At 41.9% G+C, this 20,667-nt stretch overlaps 1 protein-coding gene across 1 annotated transcript; it reads right to left on the reverse strand.

The window, feature by feature from the left end:
* Window positions 1-815: 815 nt before the first annotated feature.
* On the reverse strand, window positions 816-17,743 carry LOC148123821 (A.superbus venom factor 1-like). Its single transcript, XM_087918709.1, has 5 exons — window positions 17,561-17,743; window positions 15,995-16,065; window positions 2,387-2,472; window positions 1,462-1,544; window positions 816-1,005 (listed from the first exon to the last, which is right to left on the reverse strand). Exons 2-5 carry the CDS (start codon window positions 16,043-16,045, stop codon window positions 893-895), a joined length of 333 nt encoding a protein of 110 aa, XP_087774835.1. The 5' UTR covers window positions 16,046-16,065; window positions 17,561-17,743; the 3' UTR covers window positions 816-892.
* Window positions 17,744-20,667: the final 2,924 nt, after the last annotated feature.

Here is a 20,667-nt window from a genome sequence, read left to right on the forward strand (position 1 = left end):
ACGTAGCTTTCTTTTTTTTTACACGGAGCGGCTACACGCTCCGCTTTCACTTCTGCAATCCACAACTGACCGAGCTCTCACGGCGTGGCTACGGTTCAGCGTTTGGTGTGTGATTTCAGCTCTTTGCTATTGCTGCTGGTTGGCCAGATCCCATCCTCGTCGCCAATGTTATGAGTCGGAAAGAAGGGGAGGCCACACCAGAGCATTCCAATAACACACTTTATTCAGGGGAATAAAGGGGGCTGTCGCGTCTGCTTCTAACCAGGCAGACCTACCAGCGAACAGCGGCTGGCTCGACCTCACAGCCGGCTTTTATAACCGGCTGTCGAAGGGAGCCAGCCAATGGGGGCTGCTGACGCCCCCGCGGAAGGAACGGACCTGATGGGGAACTTGTGTCAGTCCCGGGGACATAACAGCGGAAATGGCCTCCCTGGGCTCCTGAGGCTCTCTGGAAGCCAGAAACTGGCCCATTTGTGGCTTTCCCGAACTTCCGGGAGGCCCGTTTTTCACCCTCCCCAAGTCTCCACATGCACCCTGCACTTACCTGCATCCAAAACAGGCCACGTGGGGACTCCTGGGTGGGGAGGGGAGGGATGAGTGGGGTCAGCCAGGAGTGGGATTTGGGGGTTCTCTGAACTGCACAGAATCTTAGCTAGGGGCTCTCCCAAACCCCTGAGAACCCCCAGCAGCCCACCCCTGGTCTGGTATCATAGCAGTCAGACTAATAAAGCTAAATAAAGTCTAAAGACTATTTTGCAATATTATAGCTATTCTATTTGTTAATAAATTTCAAGTAAATATGTTCAGATCAGGACTGGTCACCAAATCATATTTTACTGAATATTATGACCCAAAGAATAACCATTTTTACACAGATGTTCCCTTTAGCTACTCATAGTTGTAAATAAGCATACTTTGCGGTGATTGACACGTAGAAATCTTTATTGCCATCAACGTAAAGAAACTTATCTGATGGTTGCAGATGGACTTCAAAGCTTGGTAACACTACAGAAAAAGAAACAGGTGAAAGGGTAGAACTCTTAGCACTGACAGGAAGATGTATTTATTTAATTTTATTTAGTATATTTTATTATTTATTTATTTATGTCCTACCTTTATTACTTTTACAAATAACTCAAGGCAGTGAACATATCTGACATATCTTTCTCTTCCCATTTTCCCCACAACAACCACCCTGTGAAGTGGATTGAGTTGAGAGAGAGTGACTGGCTAAGATCACCCACCTGGCTAAGACAGTAGTAGAACTCACAGTCCCCCAGTTTCTAGCCTGGTACCTTAACCACTGCACCAAATTGGCTCTCATAGCTTTCCAGGAGAGATCATAGCAGCCATTTCCACTTTTACAAATGACAGGAAAAGATTTTTAGAGATAAAATCGAAGGGGATAAAACCCAGGATCAGAAAATGGATTTGTTGAACAGAAATGATCCTTCTTCTTACCATATTCTCTGACATCAAAATATGCAGTATAGCTCTCTTCTGGTGAATGTTCATATTTGGCCACAGCCTTCCATGTCCCAAAACTATAGAAAGAAAATGAAGAGCTTTTTCATTGCTTTGGCTTTACAATAAATTTATGACAATAGAGAATAAAGAATAAAAGAGTTAGAAGGGATTTTGAAAGTCTTCTAATCCAACTCTCTGTTCAAGCGGAAGACCCTATACCACAGGTATCAAACTCATGCCATCACGGCAGCATCATGTGACGTATCGGGACTTTTTTCCCCTTCGCTAAACCAGGCGGCGACATGGCCAGCATGGGACACATCCGGCCCACAGGCTGTGAGTTTCACAGCCCTGCCCTATACCATTGCAGACAAATTGTTGTCCAAACTCTTCTTGAAAACTTTCAGTGTTGAAGCATCCATAACATCTGAAGGCAAGGCAATGATATGAACAAGGGATCCAAGGTCACTTCTTGATATTAATAGGGTTATGGAGAAAGTGTAAAAGAGGAAGAAAATGCCTGATTCAGACGCACGTTTGTGGAAGCTGAAATGTGAGTCTTACTTCTGCATTGAATTTCCTTTTACTCACTGAGCTTAAATGGTGGTGGTGATATTGTATCTATTATTTTGTCCACTCAACTTCACAGAATTGCCATACAAATAACATTATAGTCCCACCTGTCCTGCTCCAAGCTCTCCAAAAAACAAGAGGAAATAGAAATGTGATGGACAAATGCAAAATATCAAATCTGAATTTTTCTTACTTTAATAATCAATCTGAAAAGCAAGCTAAAAGGGAGCAAACAATACAACTGTATTCTTTAACCAGTCTTTAATAGCTGAACTTTTTTTTCCTATCAAAGTTTCGCCTTGGTTTCAAAACAGGTTGCCTGATGACAATATCCATGTTAGATTACCTGACAAGCTCTGGTAAATTGTAAGGCCGGATCAAGTCTGAAGATGGATTGACTGGATTAGAACTGACAACAACGCCTTCTGGAGTCTGAGACAAGGAAATAAAATACAGATGTGTTGAAAACATATAGAATGTTACATGTTATTTCCTATGCGTTCTATAAGATTGAAATCCATCTGGAACATTAGATTTTACATGTGATGACATACATAATATAAAGCAGTGGTTGCCAACTGGTGGGCCACAGAAGAAATGGCCCCTGAAAGCAATTAATCTGGGCCGTGCAGTTCTCACACCTCCCAGCTCTTTGAGGGACCCGGAGTCAAATACCTGAGATGTACGCGCCAAACAATTCCCACACAGAGCAGGCGGCGGCAACAGTCCCCTCTCCCAGCACCCACTCTTAGCTCTCCTCATTAGTTCTCTAGTTCTGAATTGCTCCCACCTCTTTCTTTCCTTCTCCCTCCCACCCGTGCCCACGTGCAGGCAGGTAAGGAAAGGGAGATGAAGCTACACGCAGCTCTCGGCTCTTCCAGCCCTTACTGCCTTTGCCAGCATTGAAGTCTCAGAGATGCATGCAAAGCCGCCACAGCGGTAGTGCCCTGAGTTGCCTTAGCATGCTCGGTTAGTTAAGAACCTCCCTACCCAGAGAATGAGGTGCTGAAGGAGGAGGAGGAGGAGGAGGCAGTAGTGGAGAAGTAAGCAACTCAGGGTGTTGCCGCTGCGGCAACTTTGCTTGCATCTCTGAGGCTTTAATGTTGAGAGAGGCAACGAGGGCTGGAAAAGCCAAGAACTGCACCCGGCTCTGTCTCCCTTTCCTTGCCTGCCTGCACTGGGCACGGGGGGAGAGAGGCAGGAACAATTCAAAACTAGAAAACTAATGGGGAGAGCTAACAGTGGGAGATGGGGGGGGTGACTGTTGTTGCCGCCGCCCGCCATGTGTGGGAGCTGGTTGGCATGTGCATCTCAGGGACCTGACTCCAGGGTCCCTCGTAGAGCCGGGAGGAATGAGAACTGCACGTGGGAGCATTTGGTGATTTCTAAGAATTCCTGGAACACAGTAAATTGGCGTTTTGTAAGTCTCGGTGAAAGAGTTGTGGAAAGGGAACTTCATGAGGACAGTGGTGATACCCAAGCAGGAAAAGCCCAAAGGGAACATCAGGCCAGCCATAAAACACACTTGCATAGGAAAAGAGATTTGATAAAAGGTATTGAAAGAAGCCCCCTAGACAAAAGCCAAGTAATTAAGAAAGCTAGGGAAACAAGAAAAAGAAATCCCTTACAAACAAAAGGTCATGCCAAATCAGCAAAACAAATAGACAAAAGACACGAAATAAATTCCATAGCAGACAGGAGATTGCCACCAAACAAATATAAGAAAACATTAGGATGAAACTGATAATCCAGTCAAACCACCCCGCAGAGTTTACCCTCTGGTGGAAATGAAGACAACCCCCTGACAGGATTTAAAACATTAAGAAATACAAACACAAGCACTCACGCACAAAAGGAGAAAAGGTATAAAAATCAGGAGTTTATTATACAAAGATGGCTAGCCCCAGGAACGCAGACTTCTTGCTATCTCTTGCCTTCCTGAAAAATAAACCAGCTTCCAAGCAGTTGTCTGTGTCCTTGCACTAGAGCCCTCCCAGCAGGAAAACCAAATCCTCAAAAGAAAGGCATTTTCCAGCCTTTCAACAATTGGCGACCATGAAGGTTTTCCAGCCAACCCTGCCACCGGACCGGGCCCGCAGATCCAAACCCAGCCGGCATGGACCTTCTTTGTCCAGGGAAAACATCCACGGACCCAGCCCGGAAGGCATAAGGGTAGTAAAGGGAGTCCTTGGGCTTTTCTGCTCAAAAGCTGCTTGAAAGCAGGTGAGTACTGCTTCAAATTTATAATCTTACTAGGGAGGGGAGTGGAAGCGTGAGTGTACCAGGTGTGTGATTGTGGGTTTTCTCTGCTGAAACAGTGGGACCTCACCTCCTCTGTGATTGCCAGCCGCACCCCAGCCAGCTGCTAGCTCCAACAAGCCGTGACCGGCTGGATTTGGGAACGCAAGGGGTAATCACAGAGTGTGAGTCCTTCTGAAGGACGTAAGAAAAACCGAGTGGGCTGAGAAAGGAACTGTTGTTGGGAAATAAATAGAAAGCAGAATAAATAGTCCCAGTGTATCCCGCAGGTAAAGCCCTGTGCATTTAGAAGGGGCCCGTACCGGCTGCTGGCAAACAAAATTGGAAATAGTTTGCCTTACAAAGCAGAGCAGGTCCTTCCAGATCCCCACCTTTAAGGGAGATCTGAAAACTGACGGCGGAGTGTAGGAAGGGGCCCGTACCATGCTGCTAGGGGGCAGACGGTCCTCCAAGATCCCGTTTTTAGGGGGTCTTAAACTGACGCGTGAGTTTCCCTACTAGAAAGGGGCCCGTACTCCATGTGTAGGGAAACCGGAGTCCTTTCCAGACCTTTTTTGTCTGAAAACTGATGGCGGGAGCCCGGCTAAACCAAAGTAATCCCCACATCAGGTAGGGAATATGGGAAGTTGTAGCTCGAGGGCAATGGAAGAGACCCCCTTGGATAAATTACTTGAGGCTTGGGACGAAAGGCAAGTGCCTGTCCTAACTGGAATGAATAGAAAGGAAGTGAAAAGAATTTGCAAAAAGTGGGCTTTATTGCGAGATGACATGGGTAGACAAATTTGGCCTGATAGCAGTACTTTAGATTATAAAACCCTGAAAGCACTTAGAACATGCATTAAGCCCAGCCAAATACCCTATTGGTACTGCTGGGCTGAAATTGTTAGGACCAAAGACCTGACCAAGAAAAAATAAGGAAAAGCCTGAAACCCATTTCAGGGAAGGGAATACTGAGGCACAGATTATGGCTCCCCTTTTAAGCAAGCCAGTGCCAGGCAGAAATAGGGGACAACTAGAATATGTTTTTACCCACACTCCCTTCTCTGCCTCTGACCTAGTCATCTGGAAAAAGGATACCCCAGCTTTCAGGGCTGATCCTCAAACAGTTATTAAAACCCTGAAATCTATCATAGACAGCTATAATCCATCCTGGGGTGACATGACTCTGCTGTTACAAGTCTTTCTAATGAAAGACAAACTATTAAAACTGTTTGGAAAAAAAACAAAAACAGTCCAAATAGCCAAACCACCAACTATCCCTGGTCAGGCAGCCCCAGCCTGCATCGCATGGCCAGTACATCGCCCTGACTGGGACTATAATGATACCAATCAATGGGACAAATACACTAGAGCAAAAGATAATTTACTAGAAGCTCTAGAGGAAATAAGAAAAAAAAAACTTTTAAACTAGTCTGAATTTCAAAAAAACAACACAAAGGGAAAAGGAAAACCCTGATGCCTTTTGGGTCCACTTGTCAGAAGCAGCTACTGCATATGCCCACCTAGACCTTAGCTGCCTGAAGGACCAAAGGATTTTAACTTCAGCCTTTGTGGATCAGTCCACCATAGATATTAAAGAACATTTCCACCGCTTCATCTCTAACTGGCCAACCTTAGACATAGCAGAGTTACGCAGGATTGCTAACTTTGTCTATGATCAAAGAGACAAATTGAAAGAGGAAGAGAAAGATAGAAAGAGATGAATAGAAAGACAGGAAGACTTAAAAAAATGTTTGCTGTAATGAAACATGATGCCAGACAAATGCCAGGTAAAACCCCCTATAATTCAAAGAAATGCTAGTATTGCGATAAAGCAGGATGGTCGCAAGGCAAATGTCAGCATTGTTATAGGTGCAGACAGGAAGGTCATTTCAGCAGGCAATGTACGCAACACCCCCCCTGCAACCGGTATCACCCACCACCTAGAAACATGAGGCCAGCCAATAATCCAGCCCATTACACTGAGCAACAAAGTTTCAGTCATCAGGCACCACCCAGCGCTCCCTTTCCTCCAAAAAAATAATAACAATAGACATCAATGGGAGCAAAGGAGAGAACAAGATTTACCCCCTTCTTGACTAGAACATGACATTGAAAGCACTGAACTCATGGCTACCTTTAACAGGCTGGCTATCCCCCTAAAAAATGGCCCAGAAGGGGAACCCATTGTAACCATTCTTATAGGAGGAAAGAAATACAATTGCTTAGTTGATACTGGAGCCACCTCCTCATTACTGAACCACCATATAAAGCTTCAGTGGCTGAAGGGGCTCAGGATAGCATAATGGGAGGGGGGGAATAATCTCTGTAGAATTTACCCACAATGTACCAGTAGAACTAGGACCTTTCACAGTAGACCATGCATTTACTATTTGCCCCCAGTCCCCACTGTCTCTACTAGGAAGGGATCTCCTATGTAAAATGGGAGCTACCATAACATGTGAAAAACAGGGGCTGCAATTGGAAATCCCAGGAAAAGGCACACACAAGACAATCATGCTGATAACCAGCAAGACAGGGCTTCATGAAGATTTAAAAAGCCTGCCACCCTCCTTATGAGGCTGGGATGCATCAGAAGTGGGGCTACTTAAAGGAGCCATGGAGAGAGCAAACAAAGAGGTGAAGACCCTACTGGGCAAACTCTGTCAGGAGACACACCTCTCCTGGCCACAAGTGCTCCCAATTGCTCTCTTTTATTTCAGAACCAGACCAAGACAAGATACAGGTATTTCCCCCCCTCCTTTTTGGTCACCACCACCCCCATACCCTACTAGGATCCTCATTCTCAGCCTAGATCCTCATTCCCTTTGCTTAGATAGGGGGGATAGGGTTCTCTCTTCTTATCTTACAGCCCTGCAAAAGAGACTACAGGCCCTCTGGACCCAGAGTGCACTGACACAGACCTTACCCCTGGAAGAAGCCCTGCATCCATATGAGCCAGGAGATTGGGTGATTGGATCAAGTTCTTCACTAGAACCTCCCCTCTACAACCCAGGTGGAAAGGACCCTACCAAGTTTTACTGACTACACACACCGCCATAAAGGTTTGCAGAATGAGACTCTTGGCTACATTGGACACATGCAAAGCCAGCAGTCATAGACCATAGCCAAACTCCACCACAATCAATCCCACCCATCAAACTCAAGAAAGATCAGGACACAGATCAATGGACACTTGCAGCATTCTTCGACACTGTTGAACCACACCACTGTGATGAACCAAGTGCAAATGTTGCATTACACAAAACTGGACTCTTAGGTGCTGAGTTATAAACTTTTTTTAATTTTTTGTCTCACCTTCTCCATTTTTTCCCTTTTTTAAAAACTTTTTTTCATCATTTTTTTTTAACAAAAAGGACTTTAACCATACCTTACTCATAATTTTTTGATACTTGACCTTTTACATTTTTTTACATTGCTATTTAAAAAAAAAAAGAGGAGGGGGGAGGAAGGGAAGAAAAGGAATCTAGCAATGGGGAAAATGAAATGCAATATATTCTATGTGTTATTATTATTTTCTGTAATAATTGTAACATTTGTAACACAAGCAACTGCGTTCCTGGAACCAAAGCTTATCCCAGAGAAAGGAAAACATATGGGAATGTTTAGCAAGAGAACTTTTGCTTAGCAGGAGGGAAATCATAATGTCACTGGGTGCAGCACACCTAGGGTCACAGAATGCACCAGTCTTAGCAACACAGAACTAAAATGCAACTATACAGAGACCATATCATTTTCATATAGTTACCTGAAGCTCCCACCAGGATGGTTTTTCCTTTGTGGCTTCAAAGCCTACTCATACCTTCCTGCAAATGCCACAAATGGCCCCTGCACCTTGGGAAGGTTAACTATTCTTATGCCATCCTTACAGAGACAACACAGGAGAGCCTTCCAAACCCTAGACTCAGACTGTGATTCCAAAGTCTCCCTTCCCACAAAAACAGAATACATCTGTTGGGTATATTGATACACCAACTAGGTTTGGGTGAATAAATGTATAAACCTAGGTCTAAGTGTTTGTAGCTTTAAGCACCAAACTGCAATGTAATTAGATAATTAAGGGTGCGGTTGCAAGCAGCAATAAAAGGCAGTGAGAGAAACGTAACACTCCCTGGTTCCTGGTCTGGTCACTGGTTTGGCTGGTCTCTCTGCCTGCTGCCTGCTGTTTACTCCTGTATGAGATGTCTGCTTGTTGGCTACTGTGCTGGATACCGTTTCTACTGAACAAAAGGACTGTTTACTTGGTGAGCTGATATCCTGTGCATACTCAGCGTTGTCTTCGAGAGAAAGGTATCGTGAGGAGAAGATATTTCAACAAGCAGATAAGGACATTGTACTGACTAGTTAATGGACTAGGTTACTGGATGGATATATTGGATAATGACATATGGACTGAATGACAATGCTTAAACTCTAAATGAATTAAATAACTATTTAAAACTACAAACAGTGTTTTTGTCTCCAGTGTGTGTATACTCTTGGGCCCAGCCTCTCTCTCATTTGGCTGCCTGGCTTGACTGCTGCTGTGCACTCTGCTTGGGGGTTTGTCCCCAAACACTAACATTGGTTATGGGCCCAGTGAGCACAGTCTAATTAACCAGGTTATAGCAGTGAGAGTTTGGTGTGAGTTGCACATTACTGTAAAAACAAACTGTTTGTTGAATAGTTATTTATCTGAGGAGCAATGGCACAAGTAAATTTGCCAAGTCTGTCCATGATATCCAGACTAGATGGAACAAACTATGTTTCATGGTCAATGAAATGTAGTTTACTGCTACGAAGAGAAGGTTTGTGGGACATAATAACAAACCCACCAGATGTATCTAACTTAGATCCTAATGTTGAAGAGGATGCCAAAAAGATACAAGACTATGAACGAAAGAATGAGCAGGCTTTATGCATCATAGGACTGACTCTCTCTGACCAGCAACTGATCCATATCCGTGGAGAGGAAAATGCTGCAAACTGCTGGGAGAGTCTCAAGAAGATTTATGTTCGAGACAGTGTAGGAGCTCATATCAATCTTACACGGAAGCTGTTTAGAACACATCTTGAGAAGAATGGAGACATGTTAACTCATTTAAACTGTATGAAAAGCATTTTTCGGGAATTACAAGAAAAAGAGCTTATATTTAATGAGTTGCAACAAGTATACATCATACTGTCTTCATTGGATCGAAGCTATGATGATTTTGTGACTGCTTTAGAAGTATTGCCAAAAGACAGTTTATCAGTAACTGAGATTACCGGCAGGCTATTAGAAGAAGCCAGAAGAAGGTTTGAACGTGGCCAGCTGAGAGAAGATAAACCTAATAAAGAAGAGAAATTATCTTCAAAGCTTGAAAGAAACCAGCTATGTAAAGTAAAGCACCCGGAAGAAGAGAAGTTATCTTCGACGGCATACACAATTAAAAGGTGTTTTAATTGTGGAGGCAGAGGACATTTGGCAAGATTCTGCAAAAAAGGAAAAAGCCAGAATGTAAAAAAGCCAAAGAAATCCTTTGAACTAGCCACGTTTAGCAACTGTGATGTGAAGAATGATTTATGGGTGGTGGACAGTGGTGCATCCCACTGCATCACAAGAGATAAGACAAAGTTTATAAAAATGTCTACAAGCTCTCAGCATATATCACTCGCGAATGGCTGGCACCTCAAGGCCAAGGGTGAAGGTATTGCATATTGTCCATGTTTAAACCAGAATATAAAAATGTTGTATGTACCACAGTTAAAGATGAACTTACTTTCTGTAAGAGTATTAGATAAACTAGGTTATGTAGTTACATTTAAAAATAATAAGTGCATACTTGAAAGAGATAACAAAAGGGTAACTGCAGCTTTAAATGGAACATTGTATGTGTTACATGATAGTAAGAAAGGGGAGGCACAGACTGTATTTAATAATATAAAGCCTCATAATGAATGTATCCATTTATTGCATAGGCGTTTGGGGCATGTAAATTTTAAAATGCTAAAACGTACAGTAGAGTTATCTGAAGGAATAAGGTTAAAACCCTGTGATAAATATTTGCGTTGTAATGTCTGTTGTGAAGATAAGAGTAAAATATTGCCTGCAAATAGGCTAAATGGTTTCAAAACTAAAGAACCTTTAGAAGTAGTATTTGCAGACATTATAGGTCCAAAGAAACCCAGTATGGGGGGTGCTCGGTATATACTGAGCATTATGGACCATTATTCTAGATATGGGTTTTGCTACCTAATGAAAAGCAAAACTGAAACATATCAACATTTCTTCAACTGGTTAAAGTTTGCAGAAAGAAAGACTAAACGGCAACTGATAACCCTGGTGACAGATAATGGTACGGAATTTGTTAACAGCAAATTCCAGAATAGATTAAAGGTAGCTGGAATAGAGCACAAGAAATCTGCACCATACAGACCACAACACAACGCATTTATAGAGAGAAGAGGCCAAACACTATAGGCAATGGTTAGAACAATGTTAACTGATTCTGGATTACCTGATTCTTTGTGGGGGGAGGCCACAATGTGTGCTAATAACATATTGAACAACGTTGTTAACTCAACTACTGGTGAAATACCATTCACCATGTGGCATGGCAGGAAGCCTGATCTGAGTTACCTGCACACATTTGGTGCACCAGCATGGGTGCATATCCCTACACAACTCAGGCGTAAAGGGCAACACAGAGCTAAACAATTTTTCTTCGTTGGTTACGAAGCTAACCATAGGGCATATAGATTTTGGGAGAAAGGCACATCTAAGGTGTTATGTAGTGCCAATGCCCAATTTCTAGAGCATGTAGGATGGGATAAGTTAGAACAGGATAACAATAAAGAAGTGATCATTGAATCCTATAGAAATCCCATTAATTATCCCTGTAACTTTAAGAATAAAGTAAAGAGAGAAATACAGGAAGAAATTGTGCCCATAGAAGAAGAAATAGAACCAATAGCTGAGCAAGATGAGGAACATGAACAGGTAGTAATTCAAAAAAGTCCTCATACAAGCCCTGTGATTCCCAGAAGAACTACACGAATATCTAGACCGCCTGATAGATACCAGGCTAATACAGTGCCAGGAAAATAGAATTCCATATACTGTGGATGAAATTAAAAAGTATCCTTCTAAAGATAAGGAAAGTTGGTATGCAGCAATGAATAAGGAATTGAAATCCTTGAAGGATATGAAAGTATATGAAAATGCGAGATTACCTGTAGATATAAAACCCATTGGCTGCAAATGGATTTTTAAGATAAAAACCGATAAAGATGGAAATATAATCCATAAGGCAAGATTAGTAGCCCAAGGTTTTAGACAAAGTGCCAATGACTATGATGAAGTATTTGCACCTAGTCTTAAAGCAGCAACATTAAGGGCAGCATTAGTGTGGGCAGCAAGCAAGAAATATATAGTTAACCATCTAGATGTGGAAACTGCTTACTTGCACGCTCCACTAAGACATACTGTATATATGAAAAGGCCTATTGGATTGAAAGGTGAAAATAATAATGATTGTTGGTTGTTAAAAAAGAGCCTCTATGGTCTTAAACAATCGGGCTATGAATGGAACCAGTATATTGTAAAGGAACTGAACAATATAGGGTTTAAAGCTGGTTTAGCCGATCCATGTCTATTTAAAAGGGAGACAAATGGCAAAATATCATTATTATTATTGTTCACAGATGATATTGCTTTGATTACTGAGACTAATGATGAAGCAAATAAAATAATAGCATCATTAGGAAAGAAAATAAAAATCAAGCAATTAGGGGAGATAAAGAAATATCTAGGTTTGAATATACTGAAAACACAGAAAGGTTTTAAGATATCTCAGGAAGATAAGATATCTAAATTGCTAATAGATTATAAGATGGAACTTTGTAAGCCTGCAAAGACTCCAATGAGTCAGGATATTTGCAAAATGGATGCTCAAAGTCCCAAGTTTGATAAGGCAATATATCAATCTTTGATTGGTAGCTTATCATACATTAGCAATTGGTCAAGGCCAGATATAGCTTATAGTATTAATCAGCTGGCACGACATAATAATGATCCGCTTCAATGTCATTGGATAGCATTGAAGAGAATCTTAAGATATCTTAAAGGAACATTACACCATGCACTGTATCTAGAACCAAAAGGTGATCTAATACTGAGTGCTTATGCAGATGCTAGTTTTGCATCAGAAAGAGACACAAGAAAGTCGACTTCAGGAACAGCCATAATGCTGGGTAAGACATTAATAGGTTGGAAGTCAATAAGACAACAGCATATAAGTTTGTCTACTATGGAGGCAGAATTCTCCTGTTTATCACTATTATGTACTGAGTTAATTATGTATAAACAAATGATGAATGATATGGGTATAACTGTAAATTATCCTATAATTGTACATGAAGATAATCAGGCAGCAATTCAAATGGCCACAAATATTGCAGTAAAAACTAGGAGCAAGCATACAGATTTAAGGTACCTAAACGTTAGACAATCTGTAAAGAGTAAAATGATACAGCTGGAGTACTGCATGTCGGAGGACAATATAACTGATAATTTTACTAAAGCCCAAGGTGCCATTAAGCACCTAGAGAGTTGTGAAAAGTATGGGTTTAAATTGTAAGGGTATTATATATTTATATCACCCAAAAGGGGAGAATGTTGGGTATATTGATACACCAACTAGGTTTGGGTGAATAAATGTATAAACCTAGGTCTAAGTGTTTGTAGCTTTAAGCACCAAACTGCAATGTAATTAGATAATTAAGGGTGCGGTTGCAAGCAGCAATAAAAGGCAGTGAGAGAAACGTAACACTCCCTGGTTCCTGGTCTGGTCACTGGTTTGGCTGGTCTCTCTGCCTGCTGCCTGCTGTTTACTCCTGTATGAGACGTCTGCTTGTTGGCTACTGTGCTGGATACCGTTTCTACTGAACAAAAGGACTGTTTACTTGGTGAGCTGATATCCTGTGCATACTCAGCGTTGTCTTCAAGAGAAAGGTATCGTGAGGAGAAGATATTTCAACAAGCAGATAAGGACATTGTACTGACTAGTTAATGGACTAGGTTACTGGATGGATATATTGGATAATGACATATGGACTGAATGACAATGCTTAAACTCTAAATGAATTAAATAACTATTTAAAACTACAAACAGTGTTTTTGTCTCCAGTGTGTGTATACTCTTGGGCCCAGCCTCTCTCTCATTTGGCTGCCTGGCTTGACTGCTGCTGTGCACTCTGCTTGGGGGTTTGTCCCCAAACACTAACAACATCTCATTGGCAATATCCTTGGTAGGGGTACCTGGATTGGCAGTGCGAAATTCTAAAAATTTGAATAGACTAGCATGTACCCTGGCAAAAAAAGCTTGAATTCGACCTCCCATGCCCTGGATGCCCTTAACAGAGAACTGAGGGAGGTCAGAGAAGCCACCTTGGAGAATTGGGCAGCAATAGGCTTCCTTCTCTTGAAGCATAACTATGGCTGCGAAACATTCCAAGGGATGTGTTGCCTCAATCTGGACGAAACCTCAGAACTCGTAGGGAGGGACATCCACCACCTGAAAGAGCTATCTCAGAATATTGGTCAGGAGCAATCATTCCTGGACTTTTCATGGCTCTTCTCATGGATGTCAGATTTCCATTGGCTCAAAATCCTTATAACAACCACAGTCACCATTTGTGTCTTTGGAGCCCTCATGTGTTGCCTCTGTCGATGCATACCACCCTGCCTTAGCTGCCTAAAGGCCTGTATTCCCTCTCAGAAGAGAAAATTAAAGGGGAGACAGGCAGTTATGATAATGATCCAGATTGATCACAAATAACAAGTATACCCAGACATTCAATCAGAGACCACCCTTTAAAAAAAAAAATGAAGGATTGTGGAAGGGGAACTTCATGAGGACAGTGGTGATACCCAAGCAGGAAAAGCCCAAAGGGAACATCAGGCCAGCCATAAAACAAACTTGCATAGGAAAAGAGATTTGATAAAAGGTATTGAAAGAAGCCCCCTAGACAAAAGCCAAGTAATTAAGAAAGCTAGGGAAACAAGAAAAAGAAATCCCTTACAAACAAAAGGTCATGCCAAATCAGCAAAACAAATAGACAAAAGACACGAAATAAATTCCATAGCAGACAGGAGATTGCCACCAAACAAATATAAGAAAACATTAGGATGAAACTGATAATCCAGTCAAACCACCCCGCAGAGTTTACCCTCTGGCGGAAATGAAGACAACCCCCTGACAGGATTTAAAACATTAAGAAATACAAACACAAGCACTCACGCACAAAAGGAGAAAAGGTATAAAAATTTATTATACAAAGATGGCTAGCCCCAGGAACGCAGACTTCTTGCTATCTCTTGCCTTCCTGAAAAATAAACCAGCTTCCAAGCAGTTGTCTGTGTCCTTGCACTGGAGCCCTCCCAGCAGGAAAACAGAATCCTCAAAAGAAAGGCATTTTCCAGCCTTTCAACAGAGTGAGCTTTGTTTTGCCTCCTTTCCTCCCCTGGTAATGCGACAGATGCTTTTTCTCTCTCTCTCTCCCCTCCCCGACCCCCAAATAACCACTGTCTGTGGCTGGGTTTGGCAGCGAAGTGTAAAGCGAGCGAAGTGCCCCCAGGGACACCTTTCCTTGCCTGTCTCCAAGTGAGGCTGGAAGAGCCCCCCCTCCCGCCCAGCTTTTCTTCGGCTGCAGATCTGAGCCTCTCAATCCTCCACCCGGGGATCTGAAGGGAGCTCCCACTTTCTGCCCCTCCCCTCCCCTCCCCGCAATTAATCACTGAGGGCGGCAGTCCTTCTGTAGGCAGGTGCCTGCTGAGAAGCCCCTGGAGTGGCGGCCAAGGGCGCTGCCCTCCAAGGAGAGCAAAGCCCCCTTTCTGCCTCTGCTTCTCCCAGAGGCAGTTGCCCCGAGCCCCCAGCTCAGACACACACACCCCTCCTGCTCTTCTGTTTCTTTGGAAGGTGCCAGGTGTGGGAGGCTTCCAGCCTGGAACGTTTTATTTCGTTATCATTGAGCATTTACATTTTTGTTATAATTGAATAAGTGTGTGTAATTAAATTTATATTTATATTTAACATAAAAAATATGTTAAATATATTAGCTTTTTTTAAAAAAAAAATCGTATTAGTGGTCCTGGGGATTTAGAAGTATGAGTTTGGTGGTCCCTGAGGTCCAAAAGGTTGGTAACCCCTGATATAGAGAGCAAATGCAACCCAACAGGCGGGGCACTGCGTTATAAGTTGCAAGACTATTATTTGAATTTTCATCTAGATGTAAACATCAACTGACAGCCCAGAAAACATAATTAAGACTAATCTGCTTTGAAAATAGAATATTTGCCATCTAAGCCCTTTTTTTACAAGAAAAACATTGGATGAAAAAAGGCTTTCTGTTTACAAATGAAGTAAACAACTAGCTCCTAACCCTAACATACACATGCACATACACAAACACATTCAACTTCAACACTATTTTCCAGTTTCATAGTGAAACGTTTCAAATCTTTGATACACCTAATATTTAGCACAGAGCTTAAAATTAAACATTTTAGGAAAAATGCATGTATAAAATGTTGGCCAACCAAAGTTTCATAGAGTGGTTGGGTCTACCTGGCATGAATGTATGGGAAAGAAGACTCAACAACCATTCCAAACAACCAACAACCATAGTTCAGGGAACTATACTAATCATACAGGATTGCAGACACGATTCTCACCTGAAACTCGACAATCACAGTTTTGTCCATCCTGTGCATGTTGTAATCCATAGAAAAGACACGATAGCGCACTAAGAAAAAAGAGACTAACTGTAATTTGTGATAGTATTCAGAAGGTATGTGCTTGCATCATGCTGGCCAGTGACCAGAATAAAAAATTGATTGATTGATGTGTTTGCATCATCATCATCAACAAAACGTATTTTCATAAATTGTATGATATTTTTTAGCTGTCAACCATCCACATGGTTTATGCAGCAAATAAACACTCCTGGGACATTTTTATTACCAAGAGTATAATTTACTGAGCCAACATGGATACAAAAGTAGCAAAGCCAACATTAACATTTCCATGTGCAAACAGCATAGTTAAATGTTCCCCTTTATTCCACCCAATCAATATGGTCAGTTCAGTTCAGTTTGTTTGGGTGATGGATTCTCCGCCTAGCAGACTTTCTCAGCAGATGACATTGGTTCTCAGGCTCCCACTCTGTGCTCTTTGCAGTCTTCCCCCCCCCCATTATGCCCCCATTATGCCTCCCCTGCATTCCAATCTATCCCCACCCCCACCCCAATTCTTCTTATCTGGCTGTAAGCGGGGTTTGCAAAGTGAGCCAAGCCTCAACCATGACAGCAGCTGCCTGCCAGATTCACTGTAAATCCTAAAAAGGATGTGGGACAGTTTCTAGGAAAAAAGCTGATTAGTCCATTTGGCCAAAACAGCAGCATCCTCAAGTACTTTAAAGGCCAATGGGTTTATTACGGCATAAATGTTTCTAGATTGCTTCAGCCTGGATCTTCTGTATCTGAGACAAAAGCATCACATAATTCTTCAAAAACTATTTTAGAAAAGGCCTTTCTTGAAAAGACATTCATGATGACAAATTTTCTTCTTCTCTTAAAGAAGCACAATAAGAATTGGGGTGGGGTTGTTTTTTTGAAAAAAGATCACTCACATAACCCTCAAGGCGTTTCCCCTTTTATGACTCGCAATTAATCAGGCGACATCTTCTTGGACTTCTCCATTCCCTAGTGATTACATTCCACTGAATCAGCAGTGGGATTCCACCTGTTCCACTAGTGGTTCAGTGATCATGCGTGTGCCCCTAACGTGCGCATGCAGCTTTCCTACACCAGCTGAGGACTGCAGCACCAATCAGGTGAGAGGATAAAGAAGATAAAAGTGCAGGTGTGGGTGGGAGGGCTGATCCTGCGCTTTTCTCTTCTTTCTTCTCTCAGCTGATCCTTGGAAGCTTTTTCCTCCTGTCAGCTGATCATGGGAGGCTTTTTTTATTAGCGGTTCAGGTGAACGGTCCGAACTGGTAGAATACCAGCACTGCACTGGACCATCTATCCATGTGTTTCTTAAATCTTTCCTGAAGTTTCTAAGCTTGATTTCTCAATATCACTAATGCCAACACTCACAAGACATACATCCTTCCATTCCCTGAAACAGATTGAATAAATGACAAATCCCAGGAATGGTTTTGTTTTATAGTATTATTCATCACATAACCATAGTGGGACCCCAGGGAGTGAAGAAATAGAGGCAGAAAAATAGTTTACCTGGAGAGCCTGGTGTATAGATGCCTTTATCGGTCTGGATGAACACAAAGCCACTCTGGTAAGAGAGGAGAACCACCTTTTCTAGTTCCGCTGGCAGACCACTTACTTTCACCACCACATACTGATTTTGCCTGGAGTCCTTATTCAGTTCTTTTGCAGGAATCTGGATGAGAAGATGAGTAGAGCAGAGGCTTCAAACTTAATCATCACTAAGAGCCACCTGAGGCCTCATTCCTCAGCCCTAGGCAGCAACACTAAAACATTGGTCCAAAATTTTCTCCTGAGTCAAAAATGAAAACAAAGAAGACCACAGAAAGCCACACATAGAACTATTAAATCTTAAAAACATATTGCTTGCTTCTGCTGTCAGTTTCTGATCTTTCCTAGCAGAAGGCTATGGAGAGGCCCTGTAGTGTCCAGCTAAAGCAGCCCAGTCAATGAAACTAATGAAGAACATATCCCTGAGATCTCACCTTGCTGTTCTGCTGTTACAAGTCACATTTGGTGTCCTTTGCCCACTGCCGTGTACCCACAACCTTTTCCTCCTAATTTACACACCAAGAAAATTCAGCCCCTAATTCTAAGCTCAAGACAAGTGGGAGGGAGAAGGAGGGAACCTCGCCCAATAAACTTTCCTGGTCGACCATCTCAACCTGGAAAAACATGAATCCCAGCACATTAATGAATTCTACCATTTGGGCTACGAGAGCTATTGTCTCTTTTCCTTTCTTTTGGGAAATTATTGGATTATCCAAGTGCATGGAGATACACACAGACTAACACACCACTTTTACCAATATAAACAAATCTGGCCATAACTCTAACCTAGAAGGTCCAAAAGTCAGAAGGTTAATTTCTCTTGATGACATTATGGTCCAATTTGCAGAACTTTTCTGTTTATCTGTCCTTCTAGATGCCAGCAGCTGTTTGACATTCTTTGGGTTCAAATACTTACCAGAGTTGGAGTTAGTGAAGCCTTGGATGGGATTTGGTCAGGAATAACAATTCAACACTGAAGCCCTCTGGAAAATCCAGGACTATCATAGGTCATAAAGATATACCGTTCAGCATTCTTCCTCTCCCCTCCCCATTACCATTTGTTCATGTTGAAAGTAAACATAGTTCTATCAGCACAGACTAACCCAATTTCTCCTCCCTGGGTAACAGGCAACAAAGTTGCCCAGAAACCTTTGGAGTTTCCTGAAATGTCTATATTCTAAATCTGAAAATTTGGCTCTTTGGCCCACTGACATCCTATTTTTACTAAATTTAGACTGATTCGGAATCTCTAGCAATCTATTCTAAAAGCTAGCTTAGTAGTTTTGTTTTATTAATCACTTTAATTTTGCTATACTTCGTATCTGTCAAATTTTCTTTTGGTTTCTTCCTATGGTTGACTTTTGGTTTTGATATTGATTTTGATCTAAATATTTATACTATTTTACTTGTTTGCTGTGAAATGCTGTGCAGAATCTTTCAGCAATTGTGGCAATAAGAACTGTAAAATAAATTTACATATGTAGCCTATAACTCTGTTCTTCCTTCCTCCCTTGCCAGTTATATTCTCAATTTCTCCCAATATCTGACAGTTTAGTGATGTTCTTTCTACTAAACTGCGTGGCACTTCTTCTCAAGCAGGATGAACAGTTTACCTACCTTTATATGTATGTTTGTGTGTATGTATGTGTATATATATTTATATTATGTATAATGTATGTGTGTGTACACACACACACACACACACACTCACACACACACACCCCAATAAACCTGGCGTTGCTCTGGGTATTTATTTATCCCAATCCTGTATTAGGCAGGAATAGCGACATCAAGTTGCAACGTAAGTGTGGAATGGGCTGCCCTCCTCCTTCCATTAATGTCTCTGCAATTCCTGGAGAGGCAATGGCAAGAGCAACTTCTCCCTAAGTCCTGATTTCAGCGACAATTAGATTAGTTAAAAATGTTTTCCTGTGCCCCAGAAGCATCAAAAATGTTGTTTTGTATGTTATCTGCATGAAGTATATATCGCGTCAATCTCGTAGTGGTGTAGGCAGGCCCCCTTACAAATGCCCCTTGCAGAGTACTGTGAAGCTATTACGTAGCAATTCCATTTTGCTGTAGGCTCTATCTTAACAGAACACACCCTGAGGGCGTTAGAGGTGTCTTACCCCACAGTATTTCTTTCCAGAGAGTAAGTCATCTGTGTACCAAATTTGGTTGAAATTGCTCAAGTGCGTTCCAGAGTTATGCTGGATCATACACACAAACACACACACAGCGCCATTTTATATAGATAGATATTTGCAGGGATACAGTAGACTCTATTGCAACCATACACCCACCTTATAGTTGGAGTAACAAGCATGCCTTCCTGTGGATTCATATTTACTCTGATTTGGAACAAGGTTTTCTGTCTCCTTGGAAAATCATGAACAGAGATAACAAGCTGTTTTGCAACACTTTCTCCATGGGCCTCCACCAAAATTTGCTCTTCTGTGTCTGTTCGCAGAACACCAGGGGTGATGAGAGGTAGCTGCAGAAGAAGCAAAAGAACATCTCCTGGGTTAGTTTGCTTAGGAAAAGTGAGGATTTGATGAAGCATCTCCATAATCTTTCTTTTAGAAAAGTGAAGAAATAAATGGTTAGAAGAACTACTCTTTTTTGACATAGAAAGCTTCCAAACACAGTTGAAAAATTAGTAAAACTTTATATCACTTAAAAGAGATTTAGGGTGCTGTTTTTGGATTACAAAATAGGAGTGACCATTACAGTAAACTGGGTGATATTGTAATGAGATCATATTATAATGAACAATGCAGTGTCCCCTTGCAGCTTAAAGAAGGACAACCTTTTCTATGAAAGAACAAAGTTTGATCTCAGATTTGAAGAAGAAAAATAGAATTGTGCCTTCATCCAAGGTTAGGCAATTCCCAGCCTGCATACAGCCCTCCAGTAACCCATCTCCAGCACCTGAAACTATGCTGCTGAGATCTCAGATTTTGCCCCAGCAGCTGAGAATGAGGAAAGCTTTTCGATCTCATCATCTCTCAAATCTCCCTGCATCACTCCTTGCTATCAACATCTGTCTACAGGATCATTGTTCTGTC

This window comes from Pseudonaja textilis, unplaced genomic scaffold (genome assembly GCF_049901715.1).
Source record: "Pseudonaja textilis isolate UNSWEBS1 unplaced genomic scaffold, rPseTex1.2 PTEXCTG229, whole genome shotgun sequence".
Lineage (NCBI taxonomy): Eukaryota > Metazoa > Chordata > Lepidosauria > Squamata > Elapidae > Pseudonaja > Pseudonaja textilis.

What these genes read in the sequence shown, in the direction of transcription:
- LOC148123821 (XM_087918709.1), bottom strand. Translation starts at nt 16,045, where the DNA reads ATGGATTACAACATGCACAGGATGGACAAAACTGTGATTGTCGAGTTT. An exon ending in CTGTGATTGTCGAGTTTCAG is followed by an intron (nt 2,473 to 15,994) that starts GTGAGAATCGTG and finishes TCCTTGTCTCAG; the next exon opens with ACTCCAGAAGGCGTTGTTGT. An exon ending in AATTTACCAGAGCTTGTCAG is followed by an intron (nt 1,545 to 2,386) that starts GTAATCTAACAT and finishes TTCTTTCTATAG; the next exon opens with TTTTGGGACATGGAAGGCTG.